Source organism: Heptranchias perlo, chromosome 7, assembly GCF_035084215.1.
Source record: "Heptranchias perlo isolate sHepPer1 chromosome 7, sHepPer1.hap1, whole genome shotgun sequence".
NCBI lineage: Eukaryota > Metazoa > Chordata > Chondrichthyes > Hexanchiformes > Hexanchidae > Heptranchias > Heptranchias perlo.
The window spans coordinates 37,591,269-37,608,970 of record NC_090331.1 but is presented as its reverse complement, the minus strand read 5'-3'; the positions used below and the strand labels follow the sequence as shown (position 1 = coordinate 37,608,970).

At 42.3% G+C, this 17,702-nt stretch overlaps 1 protein-coding gene across 2 annotated transcripts in view; it reads right to left on the bottom strand.

The window, feature by feature from the left end:
• Positions 1-17,702, bottom strand: part of lrp2a (low density lipoprotein receptor-related protein 2a) — a 268,484-nt gene that overhangs the window by 36,974 nt on the left and 213,808 nt on the right. For both annotated transcript variants that reach the window (XM_067987326.1, XM_067987327.1), the window contains exons 60-67: positions 15,770-15,886; positions 13,961-14,098; positions 12,497-12,619; positions 12,264-12,392; positions 10,355-10,486; positions 8,172-8,303; positions 4,431-4,574; positions 2,200-2,365 (exon numbers count right to left, since the gene is read on the bottom strand). In XM_067987326.1, the coding sequence (XP_067843427.1) occupies positions 2,200-2,365; positions 4,431-4,574; positions 8,172-8,303; positions 10,355-10,486; positions 12,264-12,392; positions 12,497-12,619; positions 13,961-14,098; positions 15,770-15,886 (1,081 nt within the window). The remainder of the gene's footprint in view (positions 1-2,199; positions 2,366-4,430; positions 4,575-8,171; positions 8,304-10,354; positions 10,487-12,263; positions 12,393-12,496; positions 12,620-13,960; positions 14,099-15,769; positions 15,887-17,702) is intronic.

Here is a 17,702-nt window from a genome sequence, read left to right as displayed (position 1 = left end):
AACATGGACAAAAGAGCTGAATTCCAGAGGTGAAGTGAGAGTGACTTCCCTTGACATCAAGGCAGCTTTTGACTGAGTGTGGCACCAAGATTTCTGAGTCACTGTCTAACTAGAAGAGACAACATCCCTGGCCAATTTGTGATCTGGTGCCAGGTTTTCATCGGTTATTTGTGCACAGAGGCAGCTATCCTTCATCAGGTAGCCCTCATGCTGTGGTACATTTGCAATATCAGAGGAGTACATCCTCAAGCCTGGAAGGATGCAGCAGTACAGGGCGAGCTCAAAGAATACCTGTTATAAGGAGTATAAGCCACAGAAGTTGATCAGAAGCTGGGTGTTCCTTCACTTGGGGCCCTAAATTCCAATGATGCCAGGAAGTGAAGTGAGATGGGATGGGTTGGAATTTCCACCTAGCAGGAGGTTGTGGTGCCAGCAAAGGGAGAGGCATGTCGGCTGTCTACGTGCAACCTGCAATGCTTCAGATATGCTGAGGGGAGGAACATTGCCAAAAATTGGTAAAGAGGTGAGAGTTTGGCCCTAAATAGCCCTGAACATGCACCAAATTAGTAGGGAGGAGTTGGATAAAATAAAACCTGCCCTTGTTCTTGGGATGTAGGCAACGCAGGCAAGGCCACATTTATTGCCCATCTCTAGTTGCCCTGAGAATGTGGTGGGCCTCCTCTTGAATCACTGTATTCCCTGTGGTGACGGTGCTCCAACAATGGGGTTAGAGAGAGAATTCCTGGATTCTGACCCACCAGTGATGAAAGAATGGCAATATATGTCCAAGGCAGGATGTGTCTTGGAGGTGATGAAGTTCCTACAGCATTGCTGCTCTTGTTGTTCTTGGTGGTAAAGGTTGCAGGAAAGAGAAATGCTGTTGAAGTAACCTTGGTGAGTTGCTGTAATGCATCCTGTAGATCATACATTTTGCAGTCACAGTGTGCCGGTGGTGGTGGGTATTGTGTCCAGAGGCTGGGGCATCAATGAAGCAAACTGTTCTGTTCTGGATGCTCTCTTCTAGAATATCGTTGAGGGTCCACCTATTCAGGTGAATGGTATTTCATCACACTCCTGACTTGAGCCTTGTAAATGGTGGAGTGGCCCTGAGGGGGTCAGGAGATTAACCAAATATTGCAGAGTACCCAGTCTCTGTCCTGCTCTTGTAGCCATGGTGTAGTTACGGCTTGTCCAATTCAGTTTCTGGTCACTTGTGAAGGATTATGATGGTGAGGAGGTGGCTAGACTTTCTCTTATTCGAGATGGTCATTACCTGATACTTATGTGGTGTGTATGTTACCTGCCACTTGTCATCAGAGACTGAATGTTATCCAGGTGCTTTTGTAGGTTCACATGGGCTGCTTCATTGTTAGAAGAATTGTGACTGGAGCTGAACATTGTGGAGTTGTCAGCGAACATGCCCATTCCTGACTTTATGATGTGGGAAGGTCATTAATGAAGCAGCTGAAGATGTTTGGGCCGAGAGCCCTTCCCTGAGCAACTCCTGCTGTAATGTTCTGGGGCTGTGATGATTAGCCTCTGGAACAGGACCTTCTTCCTTTTTGTCAGCTATGACTCCAGCCACTGAAAGGTTTTCCCTTTGAACCTAGCTGACTTCAGTTTTGCTAGGGCTCCATACTTGGTCAAAAGCTGCCTTGATGTCGAGGGGAGCTACTCTCACCTCTCCACCTGGCAGCGGGAATCCTGAGCCCACTGTGCATATATAATGACACTCGAGCAAGGAAAACGCATTGGTGCTGGGGCAGATACAGAGGGGCAGGCAGAAGTCTCACCACACCTCTGCTTCAGAGGAGAAGCCTCCTTTGAGGTCAGAACTTTCTGATGTGGTGTCATATGTCATTGCTTACTCCATTTTCCCTGATCTCCATTGGATTTAGTTGATATAGCAGTGGGCACTAGGTGAAAAATCCACCTGAGAACTTAACTCCAATTATCTGTTTACATACAAGTTCAATCTTTATATAGTATCCAACTGGATTGGCTATGACTGCTGCTTTTAATTCTATAAAAATAATTCCTTAATGTTCAAAGCATTTAAAGTCAGCTACACCATTTTAATGGCATTTCTAAACAAAGAGATCTAATGATACTAAAAACTTAAATTCCAAAAGAATCCTAATTATTAAAACTAAACCACAAACAATATCCTACTTAGAGCTTCATATTTTTGATCCTTACCTTCCAACCCAGTCCACGGCAATGCCATCAGGTGTCACTATATATTTCAGATTTAAGTCCACTGCTGCAGTTGGGTTGTTTCCATTGTCATCAAATGTAGTGAGAAATGCTCGTTTTATGGAGCCAAAGTCTGGGCCATGTCCCAGGACAGTCCAGTACACAATACCTGCAGAAAGAAGAAGGCTTTGGTTACTTCTTATTGTGTCTTGTATGGGATTAAGTAAGTCATCTGCTTCCACCCTGAACTGCATTCACTATTTGTTGCACTCCACTCACTCTTATGTTTGGGGAAGGTAAGTAAAAAATGCACCACTGCAAATTGCTCATTACCCATTCCAGATGATGGAGTTCTTCACTCAGTGGCCTAGTGCAGATCTAATGAAACTCATCACAACTGTAATGAACAGATTGAGGTGACAGGTAGGTCACAAACAAAAGCAGCTGAAGGAAGTCTCCACGCTGATATAGTATTTAAATAATTCTAAAAATAAAAATGGCAAAAAGAGCAAAACATAATGTTTTGCTCTTTTTGCCATTTTTATATTTCTGAAATAAAGTACTAACAAAACAAATGGATGGGAATTCAAATGATTTAACACCAGGACTGCAATAGCAAGGCCTGAAGCTCAGCAGCACCACCAGCAGGTTGTAAAATGTCAATTTCCATTATATTTCTTGGATCTGTATAATTTTCTATTGTTCCAATCTCCTTTTTAATTGGCTCCTGCGAACCACATGACTGATACCACAAATTTAGCAGGGATCAGATATGAGAATCGAATTCCAAAACAAAACACACAAAGCAGATGTTACACAAAAAGATTAAGGTAACTAATTTGAAATCACTAATAATTTAAAAATTGTATCTGAAAGTTTAACATATTAAGTTTAAATAACTGCAAACTTGTAAAATGTCAAGCCCTGGGACTTATTTATTAAAACACCAGTTAAGGTCTCAGCTGCTGACACTCAGTTCCAATGTTTTTAAAAGTTAACTAGTGCGCTTTTTAAAAAAAGTTAAATGCTAAAGTGGAAAATTATTTTAAATCAATAGAAATGGCAGCATGGTATATCCTCAAATTCTCATCCCAGTACTTTGTTCAACCTAGAGATCAAAGCTTTTAGCCCCGATTTTAACTTACGATGTGAGTGCAGCATGTGGGGGCCAGGCTGAGCAGGAAGCCCCCATAACAGTGCTGGTGTGAGGCTCGGGCCATTTTACCTCCTGGGCCTAATTACCATTTTAGAGGACTGACTCCCGCTTGAGCTCACACAACAGTAGGCTGCCACAGGGACTCGAGGGAACGGTCCCCGGTATTAAGGTAAGTTGTCAGAGGCAGGGGTCCAGAGAGGATCGTGGTTGGGGAGGGAAGCCCGGCGCAGGGGAGGCCCAAGGTTTCCAAGGAAACCATAACAAAAATAAAAGTTCAAACTCACCTTGGCCTCTTCTGGCCATGCTATTGCTTGCCGCCAAGTTTCACTGACATGTCCAGCACTCTGCACTACTTACACGACCTAGGGTTAAAATTATGTCAGGGTCCTAATTGCTTCTTAGGCCCATGATTTTTACATCTTAATGAGACCCCCACCTGCCTGTGGCAGACGCCATTCCCGACACCAAAGTTATGCTGTTAAAATGGTGGCGGCATGAACGCGTTGGGAACGCAGTGGTAAGTGGCCAACCGCCATTTTGACCTACCGCCCACCTTATTCCAACCGGGCAGGCAGGGTTAAAATCGGTCCTTTTAATTCCAGGCCTACTTGTTAATCAAATCTACTGACAGTGGGTCAGATAAATTGTGTCAGTTCTAGAACAAGTTGTAAATGAAGCTCTGCATAGAGTTAGGCATTGCACTGGGGAGTAGACGGTGAGGGAGGAATGGTAACCTCTACTGTTAGTGCACGTTGTGATATTAACAGTGGCTATGGAGAATCTCATCTATGTCCCTAACCATCTCACCCTCCCAGCTGAAGAATGATGTATAGAAAAAAGAGCAATGGAGAAGTAAGCAAAACAATTGGGCCCCCTTTTCTAAGAGTTAAATGAAAACATAATAAATAATCTAAATTCTAAATTTGTACAGACATAATATTCCTAATGAAGAGATGCAGGAGACTTTACGTGGGTATCAAAAACTACCATCCATAGATTTTTAATCATTGCAAACCATCACTTTAAGTAGATGGCTTCTCTGTCGTAATTGAACCCAATTTTAACACTGTTTACATACTGAGGTCCGGATCTTCTGAATCCCAGATATAATCAATGGCTTTGATGTCCTCCTCGTCCTCAATGTAGTCTGTGTATCGTTCAGATGACATGCTGTATCGCCGAATTCGTACACTATCTGGCAAAAGCAAGATAGGAGGATTCCCTGAAATTGAACAGGAGTAATTAGTAATACTTCTGTCATAACATCATTGTGACCCTTTCACCAGCATTTTGTCTGCAGATGTGGGTGTGCAGGGTGCCAGTGGTAGGGCAGAAAGCATCTCTCGGACAGGCTAACATGTTTGCCAGTCTTCCATATGTCTTTCTCTTCTTTAGACTACATCAGCTCAGAGGATTCCCATTGAGAACCCCATTGGGGCCAGGAAAGGCAGCTGAGGGGAAAGAAGTCATTAAAAGCAACTGGCACAAATCTCAGTGCCAGCAGGGTAAAACAAACAGAACAAAATGGGCCAAAAAATACGTATCTTTAAAATCTGTACTTGAAGGTCAACTTCTGGCAACTCTGGACATCAGGTTTCCTGTTTGGAGTTCAGCACAGCTGTCAGCCGGAAGATGGAGTGGGGTCCTTCACACCACGTTTTAGTACTGAAATGAAGCTGCTGTCTGATTTGGAGGGGAGCTTCCAGTGCTCACCACAGGCCCAACTGGAAATCTGAGTGAGGCCAAAATAAGGCAGAAATCAGACGGAGCTGAATTCTGTCTAATTTTGCTGCCCATTACATTTGTACCCACTTTCAGGCGCAGGGGGTGTGTACAGGATACCAAAATCACCCCCCCCCCCCCCACTTATCTCTCACAGCCATTCATTCCTCCTACAATCCTCAGCTCCTACAACCTTTGGTGTCCCCATTTATCTTGTCTTCTGCTTTACTGTTTTCAACCTTGGTGTTGTTCTGCACTATAACCCTGGTTTCTCAGGTTTTAAAGAAAATCTATTGTATAACTGTTGTGATTAATAGGAAAGTTAATACCTATATGGGGAATTATTGAAGATACTGAATTCTAGAACCTTTTTCTAATTCTGAGTAAGTCATTGCTTAACTGGTTGTTTATTCACAGTTATGGTCAATGCCTTGTGATCAGGAATCTCTGACAAGTCAGCTGGAAATCTGACTTGTCAATAAATATATTATGTAAAATTAACCAGGGAGGACTTCATCACTGGTAATACTTCATGTTATTTTCTGCAAACCATGTTATTACTGTGTGACCTGAAAATAAATAATCTACAGGACTTTATGCTCTTTATGGACATGCAAACCATTTAGGAAGAGGTTGACACAAAAAAGGGAACGATATAATGGCCTGGGCAGGTTGTAAATGTTAAGAGTACAGGAAGTGTAATATTATGAAATGCTACAGTAAATAAAGACTTAAAATTTAAGACTCTAGGTGAGGAATTTTGAAAGAAATGCCAAAGAAATTTAAATGCTGCACCCCACTTAATGAACATAATAAATATCTTGCTGTACTGTGATCATCTCAGTCAGAAGTTTGAGAGGCACAATTTAAAGAACAATTGTCTTGGTTCGGTCTCCGCCGCTTAAAAGGGCCACGTTTAAAATGGGCAGTCGCTTATATTGGCCAAAAAGCGATAACCATTATCCATTTGCATTAGCGTCAATTTCAAAGTTAAATTTCAGGGTGCTACACGGACACCATCTTGGTATAGGAGATAACAAACGCTGGGTAGGAAGAAAATGGCTTCAATCAGTGTGCAACGCAGATTTAAAGTGATAGACACCATTTTGGGACTTAACGCTCAACTCAACACACAGTCTTAACCCCGACCATCTGAACGTGTCTTAGAGTGCCTGGAGGACCCCTCACCAGCGCTATTTAAAGGGACCATGCAGAATTTACAGGTTATTGGCTGAATTATTGCTTCCGGCTGCCGAACATTTGTAACTGTTTTTGGAGGTCTCCTACACTTGAATATGAGGACATGGGCACATAGTCCAACATTTAGAGCCAGGACGTGCAGGAGTGAAATTAGGAAATGCTTCTACATGCAAAGGGTGGGAGACGTTTGGAACACTTCTGCAGATGGCAGTTGATGCTAGCTCATGTGTGAATGTTAAATCTGAGATTGATAGATTTCTGTGAACCAAGGGTATTAAGGTGGAATAGGCTCGAGGGGCTAAATGCCACTGCCACTTGCTGCCTCCTGGTATGCACCACCTTCTTCTGCAAGAAAGTGGGACATGTGTCTGGGTGATGTGCCTGTCATGGTTAAATAGCTGCCAGTGTGTGTGGCCTGTGAGTTATGGGTGGGCAGCTTGAAACAGTAGTAATGTGTAAGGGTGAGAGGAAGCATCCGTTTGGAAGCACTGGGTGCTGGTGGAAAGAGTTTGTTGGCATGTGGGGGATGGGGGGAGTAGAGTGTGGTGCAGTTGGTGGGAGACGCCACTTGACAGTTGACCTCATTCACCTTGACTACTCATGTCAAGGAAATGAACTTCTTCCTGCACTGCATCCACGTTCATGATGCTGTGCGCCTGGCATTGACTTCGTCCCCCACTGCCTCCCACTGTCTTTTGGATATATGTCTGGAGGACCTCTTCCCACCCCCCCATTCTGTGGAAACAGAAAGTCTCTCTTTCTGTCCACCTCTTGTACCAAGGTCCCTAGTGCATCAGCAGAGAACCTTGGTGCATGCACTCTCGCAGACCTGGTACCAACTCAGATTGGCAGATTGGTGAGTTCTGGCGTGCAGATTGAAGGATGTGAGATTTAGTAGTGCGCAATCTCTATTCAATGTTTTAACATTACTCATCAGTGTGTAAACATAGAGATAGGACCTACATCTGTGTTTTACGTGTGGGATGTCTGATCTCCATTCAGAATCTGTGCAGACAGTAGACTGTTATTTTCAGCAAATAACAGGTACCAGCTATCTTTAAGAAATTTCTAAGAAACATCCTCCCTTTAAGAGATTGTGCTCCCACTGCTGGTGGGAAGTGCGAATTGCATTCATTCCATGTGCAAGGCCCGGAGTGGAACGCTGATTGCAGTTTAGCACTCGGGCCAGCTGAAACTTGCGTCCTGCCTGCGCAGGGGTCATTGGACGCGGGGTAATAGCGCATCACAACACCCACGCCCAAAAACAGCCCTTACCCAATTTTTTTCCCCCATAGAGTCTTAAGTGCTCCGCTTATTACAGGCAGAAACAGCTGCGCTTACTCACTAGTTTGTACCTCATTAAGATGCACTGAATGAAAGAACAAACATAAGTAAGTAACTAAGTAAACATCACCTTGTTAATATTCAATTACCTTTTGTGTACTTAAATCCTTCTAATCCCCTCTAAGTGGTACGGGGTTAGAGTTTAAATAAAGCTGCAGGTCAGAGTGGAGCTGAAAACAACTGGGCAAAAGGTCAATACACAGAAGGAACATCTTGTGATATAGTAGAGTACTGTAAAACACTACCGCGTTTTACCAGCCACCGCATATAGTGGGCAAATCGCGTTCGCACAGACATGCCCCCTATAAGCGATGAGGACCGTATATCTAAGAACTGTAGACTGGTTTAATACAGCCATCCCCACTGCTATTGCAATGGCTTGTGAGAAAAGTAAAATAGTGAAGAAAATCATCTAACGAGGTGTTCTGCAGCAGTTAAAGTGACAACCTATAATTTGGCCTGAAGGGATAAATCTGATTAATGTTGCATTTGACCTTTAATTGATCTGGTAGTAAGTGGGAATATAAAATGAATACTTAAAGAATGCAGTTACCAGTTGCAGCACATTGAGTGCCATGCTCCTCCACAACCGGTCGAAATCCCTCGGCACAGAAACACTCATAGCTTCCTTTGCTATTTTTGCAAATGTGAGGACAGGTGCCGAAGATCTCACATTCATTGATATCTGGATAGTAAGAAATAAAATGTAGTAAAAAAGTGTTTAAATGAAGAGATTCAATTTGAAGCAACCTGTGTGATTAAACACTGAAATGATAACTTATACCTTCATTCTCACGCCTCATAGCATTTTAAAAATGGACTCAAGTCTCCTCTCATTCAATTCTTCACCGGTGAAAACAACTTCAGTTCTGTAAGACTGTCTTAACAACCTAGTCTCATTTTAAAATCATTCTGATCACTCTTCACTGAATGTCCTCCATCACGTCAATTACTTGCTGGAGGTAGGGTATCCAAAATTTTGCACAATATTCAAAGTGTGACTGTTAAGGAGTTATAAAGGGCTCAACTAAACTATTTTGACTTACTTGGACCTTAAAATTGGTGCCGTCACACACTGGCCCAGGGGCCGGGAGCACATTGGGGATGTGATATTCAAGTATCCCTATACAGCTGGTGGGAACCAAACAATCTTTCAGCCTTTCAAAAGGCTGAAAAGATGTTTTGTTTTTATATTTGTCATCCTTTCCAAAAAGTTGCATGGGGGGGGGGGGGGGAGGGAGGGAGGGCAATCAAAATGAAGCAAGGATAAGCAGAATGTTGAGGCGTCAAATTGAGTCTGCAGGCAAGTGTTCGAGTGCTACAGCCTCCAACCCCGTTTGATATCTGGTGAAGTGGATCTGCTGTTGCATGACTTGGGTGTGAGGCAGTTGTCTTGTTTGCCAGTCTAGGACACCCTTCCCACAAGACAACTGTGCACCACGTCTGGCAGAAAGTGGCAGCCAGGCTGAATGCAAGATTCATGAACCTTAACATGGGAGGCCTTAAGAAAACTGGCAAGGTAAGATTAACCAACTTTACCAGATAGATGGCACAAGACTGCATACCGTAAAATATTACCCACCAACCTGTTGCACTTTTACTGCTCGTCCATGCCAACTTCACACAACCTTATAGTTTTTCACTGCATATCCATATTTCAGCAGGGCACACACTGAAGTTGCAACTTAGAATTGGAAGATTTGCTATGCAGTTATCCTTTAAGGGCTTCACACATCAAACTATTGTAACATCATCCGAAGATGTGGGGTCAGGTTCCAAATGCACACTGACAACAGCCAGGTCTACCTCTCCATCACCTCTCTCAATCCCTCCACTGTCTCTGTGTTGTCCGAAATTCAGTCCTGGATGAGCTGCTATTTCCTCCAGTTAAACATTGGGAAGACCGAAGCCATCGCCTTTGGCCTCCACCACAAACCCCATACTCTTGCTATCGATTCCATCCCCCTCCTCGGTCACTATCTTATGCCGAATCAGACTGTTTGCAACCTCGGCGTCCTATTTGACACAGAACTGAGCTTCCAACCCCATATCCTCTCCGTCAGAAAGAATGCCTAACCACAGCTCATCCAAAATTCTGCTACCCGTATTCTATCCTGCATCAAGTCCCATTCACTCATAACCCCTGTGCGACATTGGCTCCCGGTCCTCCAACGCCTCAAATTTAACATTCCAATCATCATGTTTAAATCATTTCATAGCATCCCCATTCCCTATCTCTGTAATCTTCTCCAGCTCCACAACCTGCGTTCCTCCAGCTCTGGCCTCTTTTGCATCCCCCACTCACTTGCCCAACCATTGGTGGCTATACCTTCAGCATCTAGGCCCTATGGTCTGGAATTCCCTCCCTAAACTTCTCTGCCTTTCCAACTCCCTCTATTCCTATAAAACCTTCCTTAAAACCTATCGCTTTTAGTCACCCCTCCTAATATCATCTTCTTTAGCTCGGCGTCAATTTTTATGCTGATTCTGCTTCTGTGAAGAATTTTGGAATGTGTTTCTACATTGAAGGTGTAAATTAATAAATGCGAATTGTTGTTGTTGCCTGTGAAGTTGGGGAAGGTAGGACTCCACATATGTTATCAAACATACGCCGAATGACGCTTTCTGGCCTCCCGCTGTCAGTTTGATTTTCAATATCTTACAAATTCTGAGATTGTGGAAGCCGCTAAATAAATGTAAGTTCTCTCTTTCTTTCTTAATGTATTGGGGATTTACCATCACAGGCGTTCACGTCGTCCTCCCTTGCTTTGTATCCGGGCCTACAAAAGCAGATGAAACCTCCATCCTTCAGATCTGTACAATTGTGTTCACAGAGGTTTTCTGCACAAGATCGTTCAGTATCATGGTCTAAGGAAAGAGCAAGATACTTTTATTTAATTATTCATAAAATGCATTTGTCCCTCATTATAACTTACTCCAACACAACAGCCTAAGACAAAACATGTATTAGCTTCATTGGAAAGAACAAGCAAGAAGATTTGGTGTGATTGCTGTAATACTGGACCCTCCAGTGTACTGGCTAAGATGCACTGAGCCTCACCTGTTGCAAACAGCACACTAGGAGGGATTCATTTTACCCAACACACATAGCTGAGAGTGTTGTGCTAATCACTATTAGTATCAAATAAGACTTAGTGTACAGATAACTCTACAGGGTCCAATAGTACTGTGATGTACTCTCATTGTAACTAAGACTGCTTTTATACTACAATTACTGCTCCTAGTCTGAAATTATATTGTAGCTACACCTTGCTAGATGCTAGCACTGAGCTCAGCCAGGGAAGAGCTTATGTCTGCATGTTCATACACACATGCATATGAGCTCTGCTCTCTAGCCACTAATTTTTTAATATTTTGAGAACGCAGGTGGGAGCATCCACACTCAGAATATCAAACAGACTCAACTTATGTTTATCAATTGTCCTAGACACTTTTAGAAAGTGGCTGCACACCAGCGTGAAGTTACTCACGTGGCTTTGCACTGGGTATAGTAAAACTGGGTGTAGTACTGGTCGCTAGTCTGGTTTCACTTCTCAAAGCAAAATACACCAGAGAATCAGGTAACCAATCTCACTCATGAGTTATACTACTGATTTTAATTGATGCAAAGGTGAAATTGCTTTAAATCAACACAAAAGTGGTAGTATAACAGCTGAAACTACTCCTAAAACATTATCACCTCTTAATAAAATCTAAGTTTGACTGGCCAAAGGCCTGTTGTGTGAAAGTCTAGCTAATCATCTAAAGATTCAGTAAAATACGAGGCTGAAGTTACTGTGAATCAACTCCACTGGTGTTAACAGCTAATTATTTTGAATCTAATGTTTCCCCCAACCCAGGGATCGAAGGCTCAAAGTAGTTTTTGAAGATGACATTCTTGTAAGTCGCACATTATCACTACTGAGTAAAGGACCCTCACTTGCTGGTTGTTACCGATGGCCTCACCAGTACAGTCAACAAGTCATTTTTCATGGTGTCAATAAGGGCAGAAAATAAATATATATTGTAGAAAATAGATGGTCAGGTAATGAATCACAGGCACATATGGGTTCCTGGTTGTTTTAGGGTTTGTATGTGTCTTAGTGACACATACTATGAATCACATTGTACTCTGTAGCTCATTGTGGGCCATCCAGTATTCCACATTTATGTGTTATATATTTTCCACCATACTGCTACTAAATTTATGCTGCTGTATACTTTCAGGTCCAGTGTCAATTATATCTTTACTACCCTTCACTTCTGTCATTTGCAATAAATTTCATAGCGAGAAGCACCAACCTGAAGCTGCAACTTGAGCCTAAACTACCTGGAGATACTAAAAGGTATGTGTTGTTAACAAGAACTATCTGACACAATAAGGTATTAATTCAACCCATTTGTACTTGCTGCTTATAAAATCAGTAGAACCCATTGATTCAGTTGTTATCTTGTATCTCACTGTCTGTCATCTATTATTGTATGTGTCATGTATAAGTTACTGTTACATGTAACTTACTGTCCTGAGGGATCAGCACATATAAACATTTACAGTCTATTTTAGTATCATCACCTCCACACACACTTTTTTTTAGTATTACATGTAATATATACAGCTATACAACCTACACATCTGTATACTTACTGCAGCCCAACTCGTCTGATTGGTCAGCACAATGAGCATAATTATCACACACATAGAGGACAGGAATGCAGTTTCCGTTTCCACATTTGTATTCCTCAGTTGTGCAAGGGTGAGGCGTAGGGGGTTTACCTAATTGTGAAACAAATCTTTCATTAACTGGCATTGTTTTGGGTGTGCATGTATAAAATGGTCATTGAAGAGAAGGAGATGCATAAATGTGAACACAGACTTACAGTGTTCTTCCTTTTCATCACTTCCATCTCCACAGTCATTTACTTGATTACATAGCTCATGTATGTACACACAGCGATTATTGTCACAGCGGAAACGGAAAGGAGATTCACACAGGACGTCCACTGGAAAAGAATAAAGTTTTGAAATTTTTGACATTTGTTGAAAATACCTAAGCTTTAGTGTTCCTCAGATTTGATGACCTTGAATCCTCAATTGCCTATTAGAACTGAAATAGCACTTATCCAATAGATAAAAATAAAATTTATGAGGCCTGGGTCATTTTTGCAAACAAAGTAAACATCTGTAAAAAGGTAAAGAGCAAAGCATTGGCTTTCTAAGGAAATTAGGAAAATAAACTTCTATCAGGCCTCAGTCAATGGCACTCGTGAGACAGCTTCTCAGTTGTGTGGAGGGTAACTCTCCTTCACACTACCTCCATGAAACACTCAATGGAAAACCAATAAGGAAGTGGTATAGGGGAATTGCAGAGGTAAACATAAATCCTACTTTTCTGACATACCCTAATCAATTAAACTAGTAAAACCCTTACCATCTCCAACCCTAGTCATTCCCCCTTGTACGGCCCTTATCTTTGCTCCCTTAAGTCCAAGGGGCGCAGATTTGGTGTACAACTGGTTTAGCCAATCATTGCCAAATTTCGCTAGACCACGTCAAGCACTATAGGGCCATGCTCTCCTCTGCCAAAACTGCTCACTACACCAGGATCATTCTGGAATGCAAAGATAATCCTCGGCTTCTTTTCTCCACTACCAACCGTCTCCTTGAACACTCCTCCCTTGCCCGTCCACCCTCATCTCCAACAAGTGCAAGCAGCTCATGGACTTATTTGTCATTTACATCAAAACCATACATTTGGCTGCCTGTGCCGCTTCCCTCCCTTTCCCTAGCCCACCAAGCATTTTCCGTTTCAAATACCCAATGTAAACATTAAGCACTCGCAGATCAGATATACCATAGTTGGATGCAGAGTAAAGCTTCTTATACTATGCTCCAACAATTTACTACAGCACCAATTTCAGAAGCACATCCTTGCTGGACCAGTGAGATATTTTTCAAAATTCTCAAAACAACTCACTTGTGGCCTCTTGAGTGAGACTGCCAGTTTGGTGCTGAATTAAGGGTTTTTGCTGTGAGTTCATGGCCACTAGATACTGGACTGAAATTGCCTAAGCTTATTTCACATAGGGCCATACAGACAGCAGAGAAGACTTTTATCTCATTTGTCTGGAATGAGGTCACAGAGTTGTAAGGGCAGTATCACCCAGTGCTCCCTGTACCATCTGGTCAACTGACCAGAATTATAGATAATTCAGGTTTGACAATACCAACCGAAGGAAATCCAGTACTTTGAAATGTTTAGTTTTATCAAAATATGTTACCGCTTGAAATGAAAAATAACTTTATTTTTATTAAGTTTTTAAAAGTTAATTGAAATAGCTTACAGCAATGGTGGAGCTCTTCATCAGATCCATCTCCACAGTCATTGTCTCCATCACACTTCCAATATGGCTGGACACAGACATGATTCTTGCACTCAAACAGGAAGGGTGGGCAGTAAGTTCCATTGGGGTAGCGAGTTGCTATATAGGTGGAGGACAGAAATGAACAGTTGGGAAAATACATTTCTATTAATGAAAAGTTGAAATACACAACTATACACCAAGAATGCCAGTCATCCCAAAGGTATCTCACTGGTGGTGGTGGGTTACAAAATGTCTGCTATTCACAGTCAATAATAACGCAGCCTATGTTTTATTTATCCTGGTTCCTTTCCTCCTTTCTTTTTCCACCAATTTTCTCCCCCTCTCCACTCCTGAAGGTATTGACTCCTGCTAGCATCAGGCAGTCTTGGGCAAGCTGCCCTTCTTGATGTGTTAGCCTAGACATTGAGAATCTGCAGGCTATTCAATCTGGAAGAGCATCCTTGTCCTCACCCAACATCCACAAACATACATTTCTAGCAGGAGTCACTGGATTGCAATCAATGGCCAACTTTCTTCCACCTAACCTGCGGAGGGATCATTCCTGGGACCATTCTGGCCTGCATGTGTCAGCTACTCACTGGATAAACATGCTGATCCATTGGGGAAGCCAGGTTATTTATGCAGCTTCGACCAGGGTGAGGAAGTCTAATTGAACTATCACACTTCTAGGTGCTGTAATATTTTGCTTTGGCATTGGGATTAAAACATAGCTCAGGGAATGGATAGACTCATAGTGCATCAACGTTAACCATTTGGCGTCCACAGCTCACCGGCAATATGCAAGATTAGGCCCAATTTTGGGTGAGCCTCAGGTCTCCGGCTTCTAATTCGCACTCCCAGTGCGCTGACTATTTCAGGCCCGAAAATGACCCAAAACAAATTTCCACCTCCTTTTGTTTTACTTTTGAGGCATTGCTTTAAAAGCATATTTTGTATACTTACATATTAAGGTATAATTTATCTACATTAAGGTACAGTTTTACAGGTAAACTGCTGGAGTCGGTCAAAAAGACTCCATTTTGCCAAACATGGTCCATAACTGACTCTGACCTTTCTATCTCCGCCCTCCTACACTGCTCCAAACAAGCTCAAAGCAAACTTCAGTATTAATACCTCAGCTTGCTGGGCATTCTTCAGCCCTCTGGTCTGAACACTGACCTCAGCTACTTTAGACCTTCACCGTCTCCTCAGCTCTCCTTCTGGACTATCCCATTCACATTGCACACCCTGCCTTTCCATTTTTGAATCACATTTAATTCACCTATGGGTTACTTCTTTTGCTGGTGTGCTATTTAACAGCCATCAAAACTAGTGAAATGGGCTAATGCCTGCATTAAAATAGTGAACAACGGAATTCTACTTGAATGTATTAACTAGTGCGCTATTGGAGGCAGTTAAAACCCCTCTGCTTTTGTAATGCCTTTTCACATAACTGATCTAATGTCCTTCGTATAATAGATAGCCTTTAACACTTCTTTCCTTCATTTTAAAAATGTATAAATCATTAAGCCTATTTACTGCCTCTTCTGAATCCATATCAGTACTCTTGGTCTCCATCAGTTCCCCCCCACCCTCCATTTTTGTAAGATCTATAAAGGATCTGTCTATATAAACTCGGAGGAAAATGTCTTGACTGAAATGTTAACTTCTCTTTCAGTTGTTAATTTACCGGCTGTATATTTCCAGCATTTTCTGCTTTCACTTCATTGTTCTGCAGCTCTTTTTATATCCACATTTCATATAAGCATATGTTTTGGAAAGACTTACGGCAGGTGCTTTCATCCGAGTAATCTGCACAGTCAGCACTTCCATCACATCTGAACTTTTCTGGGATGCAGTGACCACTTGAACACTCAAAGTAACCAGGCAGGCAAGTTAGCAGCTCTGTAAAACAAGCATACGAGTACATAACAACAGTGACTACACTTCAAAAGTACCTCATCAGATGTAAAGCACTATGGGATATCCTGAGGTCATGGAAGGCGCTATACAAATTGCAAGTTCATTCTTTCTTTCTTAGTTCAGTCAGTCAGTGCAAGGTTTCTTCACCTCTAAAAGGACATCACACTCTTAATAGAAATAAAAAAATGTTTGGCCAGGTCAGTACAACTAAAGACTATTGACTAATGTAGTTAATACTTTAAAAAGGAAAAATTGATTTTATACACATATACAATGTCAGCAGCAATCAATAAACACAAAGAGCTTGAAATTTCAACTGGAACAGCCAAGATAGGCTTCCTGAGCCCCTTCTTGCAGTCTTTTTATATGTGTGATACTTCTTCATTCATTAAAAAACAAAGGATGTTAGATGAGCATCACTCACATGGAGGCACTGGGGACCATCTCAGGAAGTTCCCAGAGCTCACTGGGCACCATCAGAGTTCAATGCCATCCTCAGTACCAATATCTGACACAATGTAACAAAGCCTGGAGCTGATGAGTGACCCAACAACCATCTGCATCCGTGGCCCATGACAGAGAGCCTTCCAGACTAGCTCAGTGCATGAAAAGTGGATGATTTTAGGCCTAGAGGAAATACTTGGAGACAATAATAACATAAGTATGGGGAATGGTGGCGGGAGTACAGGGCAGCAGTGGCCCACAGTTTCTTCATGGGGCCCAGAGGATCAGGAGTGCTCTTCCTGTCCTTGCTAAGAAAGGTTTTTTAAAAACTTACCTTTGTGGGACTTGATCGCTTCCCGTGAGAAATGGGTTAAAATGCCATTGGGGTCCTATCATGGAACCCTGATTTGCATTCATTAATGAGGTTCCCGCCAGAGTCTGGTGGGAGCTTCACCCGCTGCCAAAACTAGTGGCTTTAAAATGTGTTACTGGCATGAACAGAGCAGGAAGTGGAGCTGCTCTATTTTAACTGCTTTTCCGCTTCTTTGATTGGGAAGAGTTAAAATTCCCCTAATGTCAACATTGAAGATTAGAATGGATAGGTGGATGAAGGGGTTGAAGGAATATGGGAGGGTGTGTAGGTGTGATTGGTACTATTTGCTCTTGTGAAAAGTAAAGACCAACAGTAATTGGTTGGGGTAACTGGCCTGGTTCCATGTTGTAACTTCTATGTATTTCTATGATCTGCCCTTGTATGGGAAGGCCAGAGTCCTCTGGAGGCCCAAATGGGCCAAAGAAAAGAATTTAAAAAAAAATCCCTTTAGCTCCCCCAACAAGGAATTAAAAGTCTTGTCCAAATGAGGTGGAATCCTGTAAAGTGGTGAACGGTTGTTTTTCGGCTGGAGGGAGGTGTGCAGTGGTGTTCCCCAGGGGATGGTGCTGGGACCACTGCTTTTCTTGATATATATTAATGACTTGGACTTGGGAGTACAGGGCACAATTTCAAAGTTTGTGAATGACACAAATCTTGGAAGAGTAGTGAACAGTGAGGAGGATAGTGAAAGACTTCAAGAGGATATAGACACTCTGATGGCATGGGTGGACACGTGGCAGATGAAGTTTAACACGGAAAAATGCGAGGTGATGCAATTCGGTAGGAAAAATGAGGAGAGGCAATATAAACTAGAGGGCACAATTCTAAAAGGGGTGGAGTAACAGAGGGATCTGGGGGTATATGTGCATGAATCGTTGAAGGTGGCAGGGCAGGTGGAGAAAGTGGTTAAAAAAGCATATAAATAGAGGCATAGATTACAAAAGCAAGGCTTTATAAATAGAGGCATAGATTACAAAAACA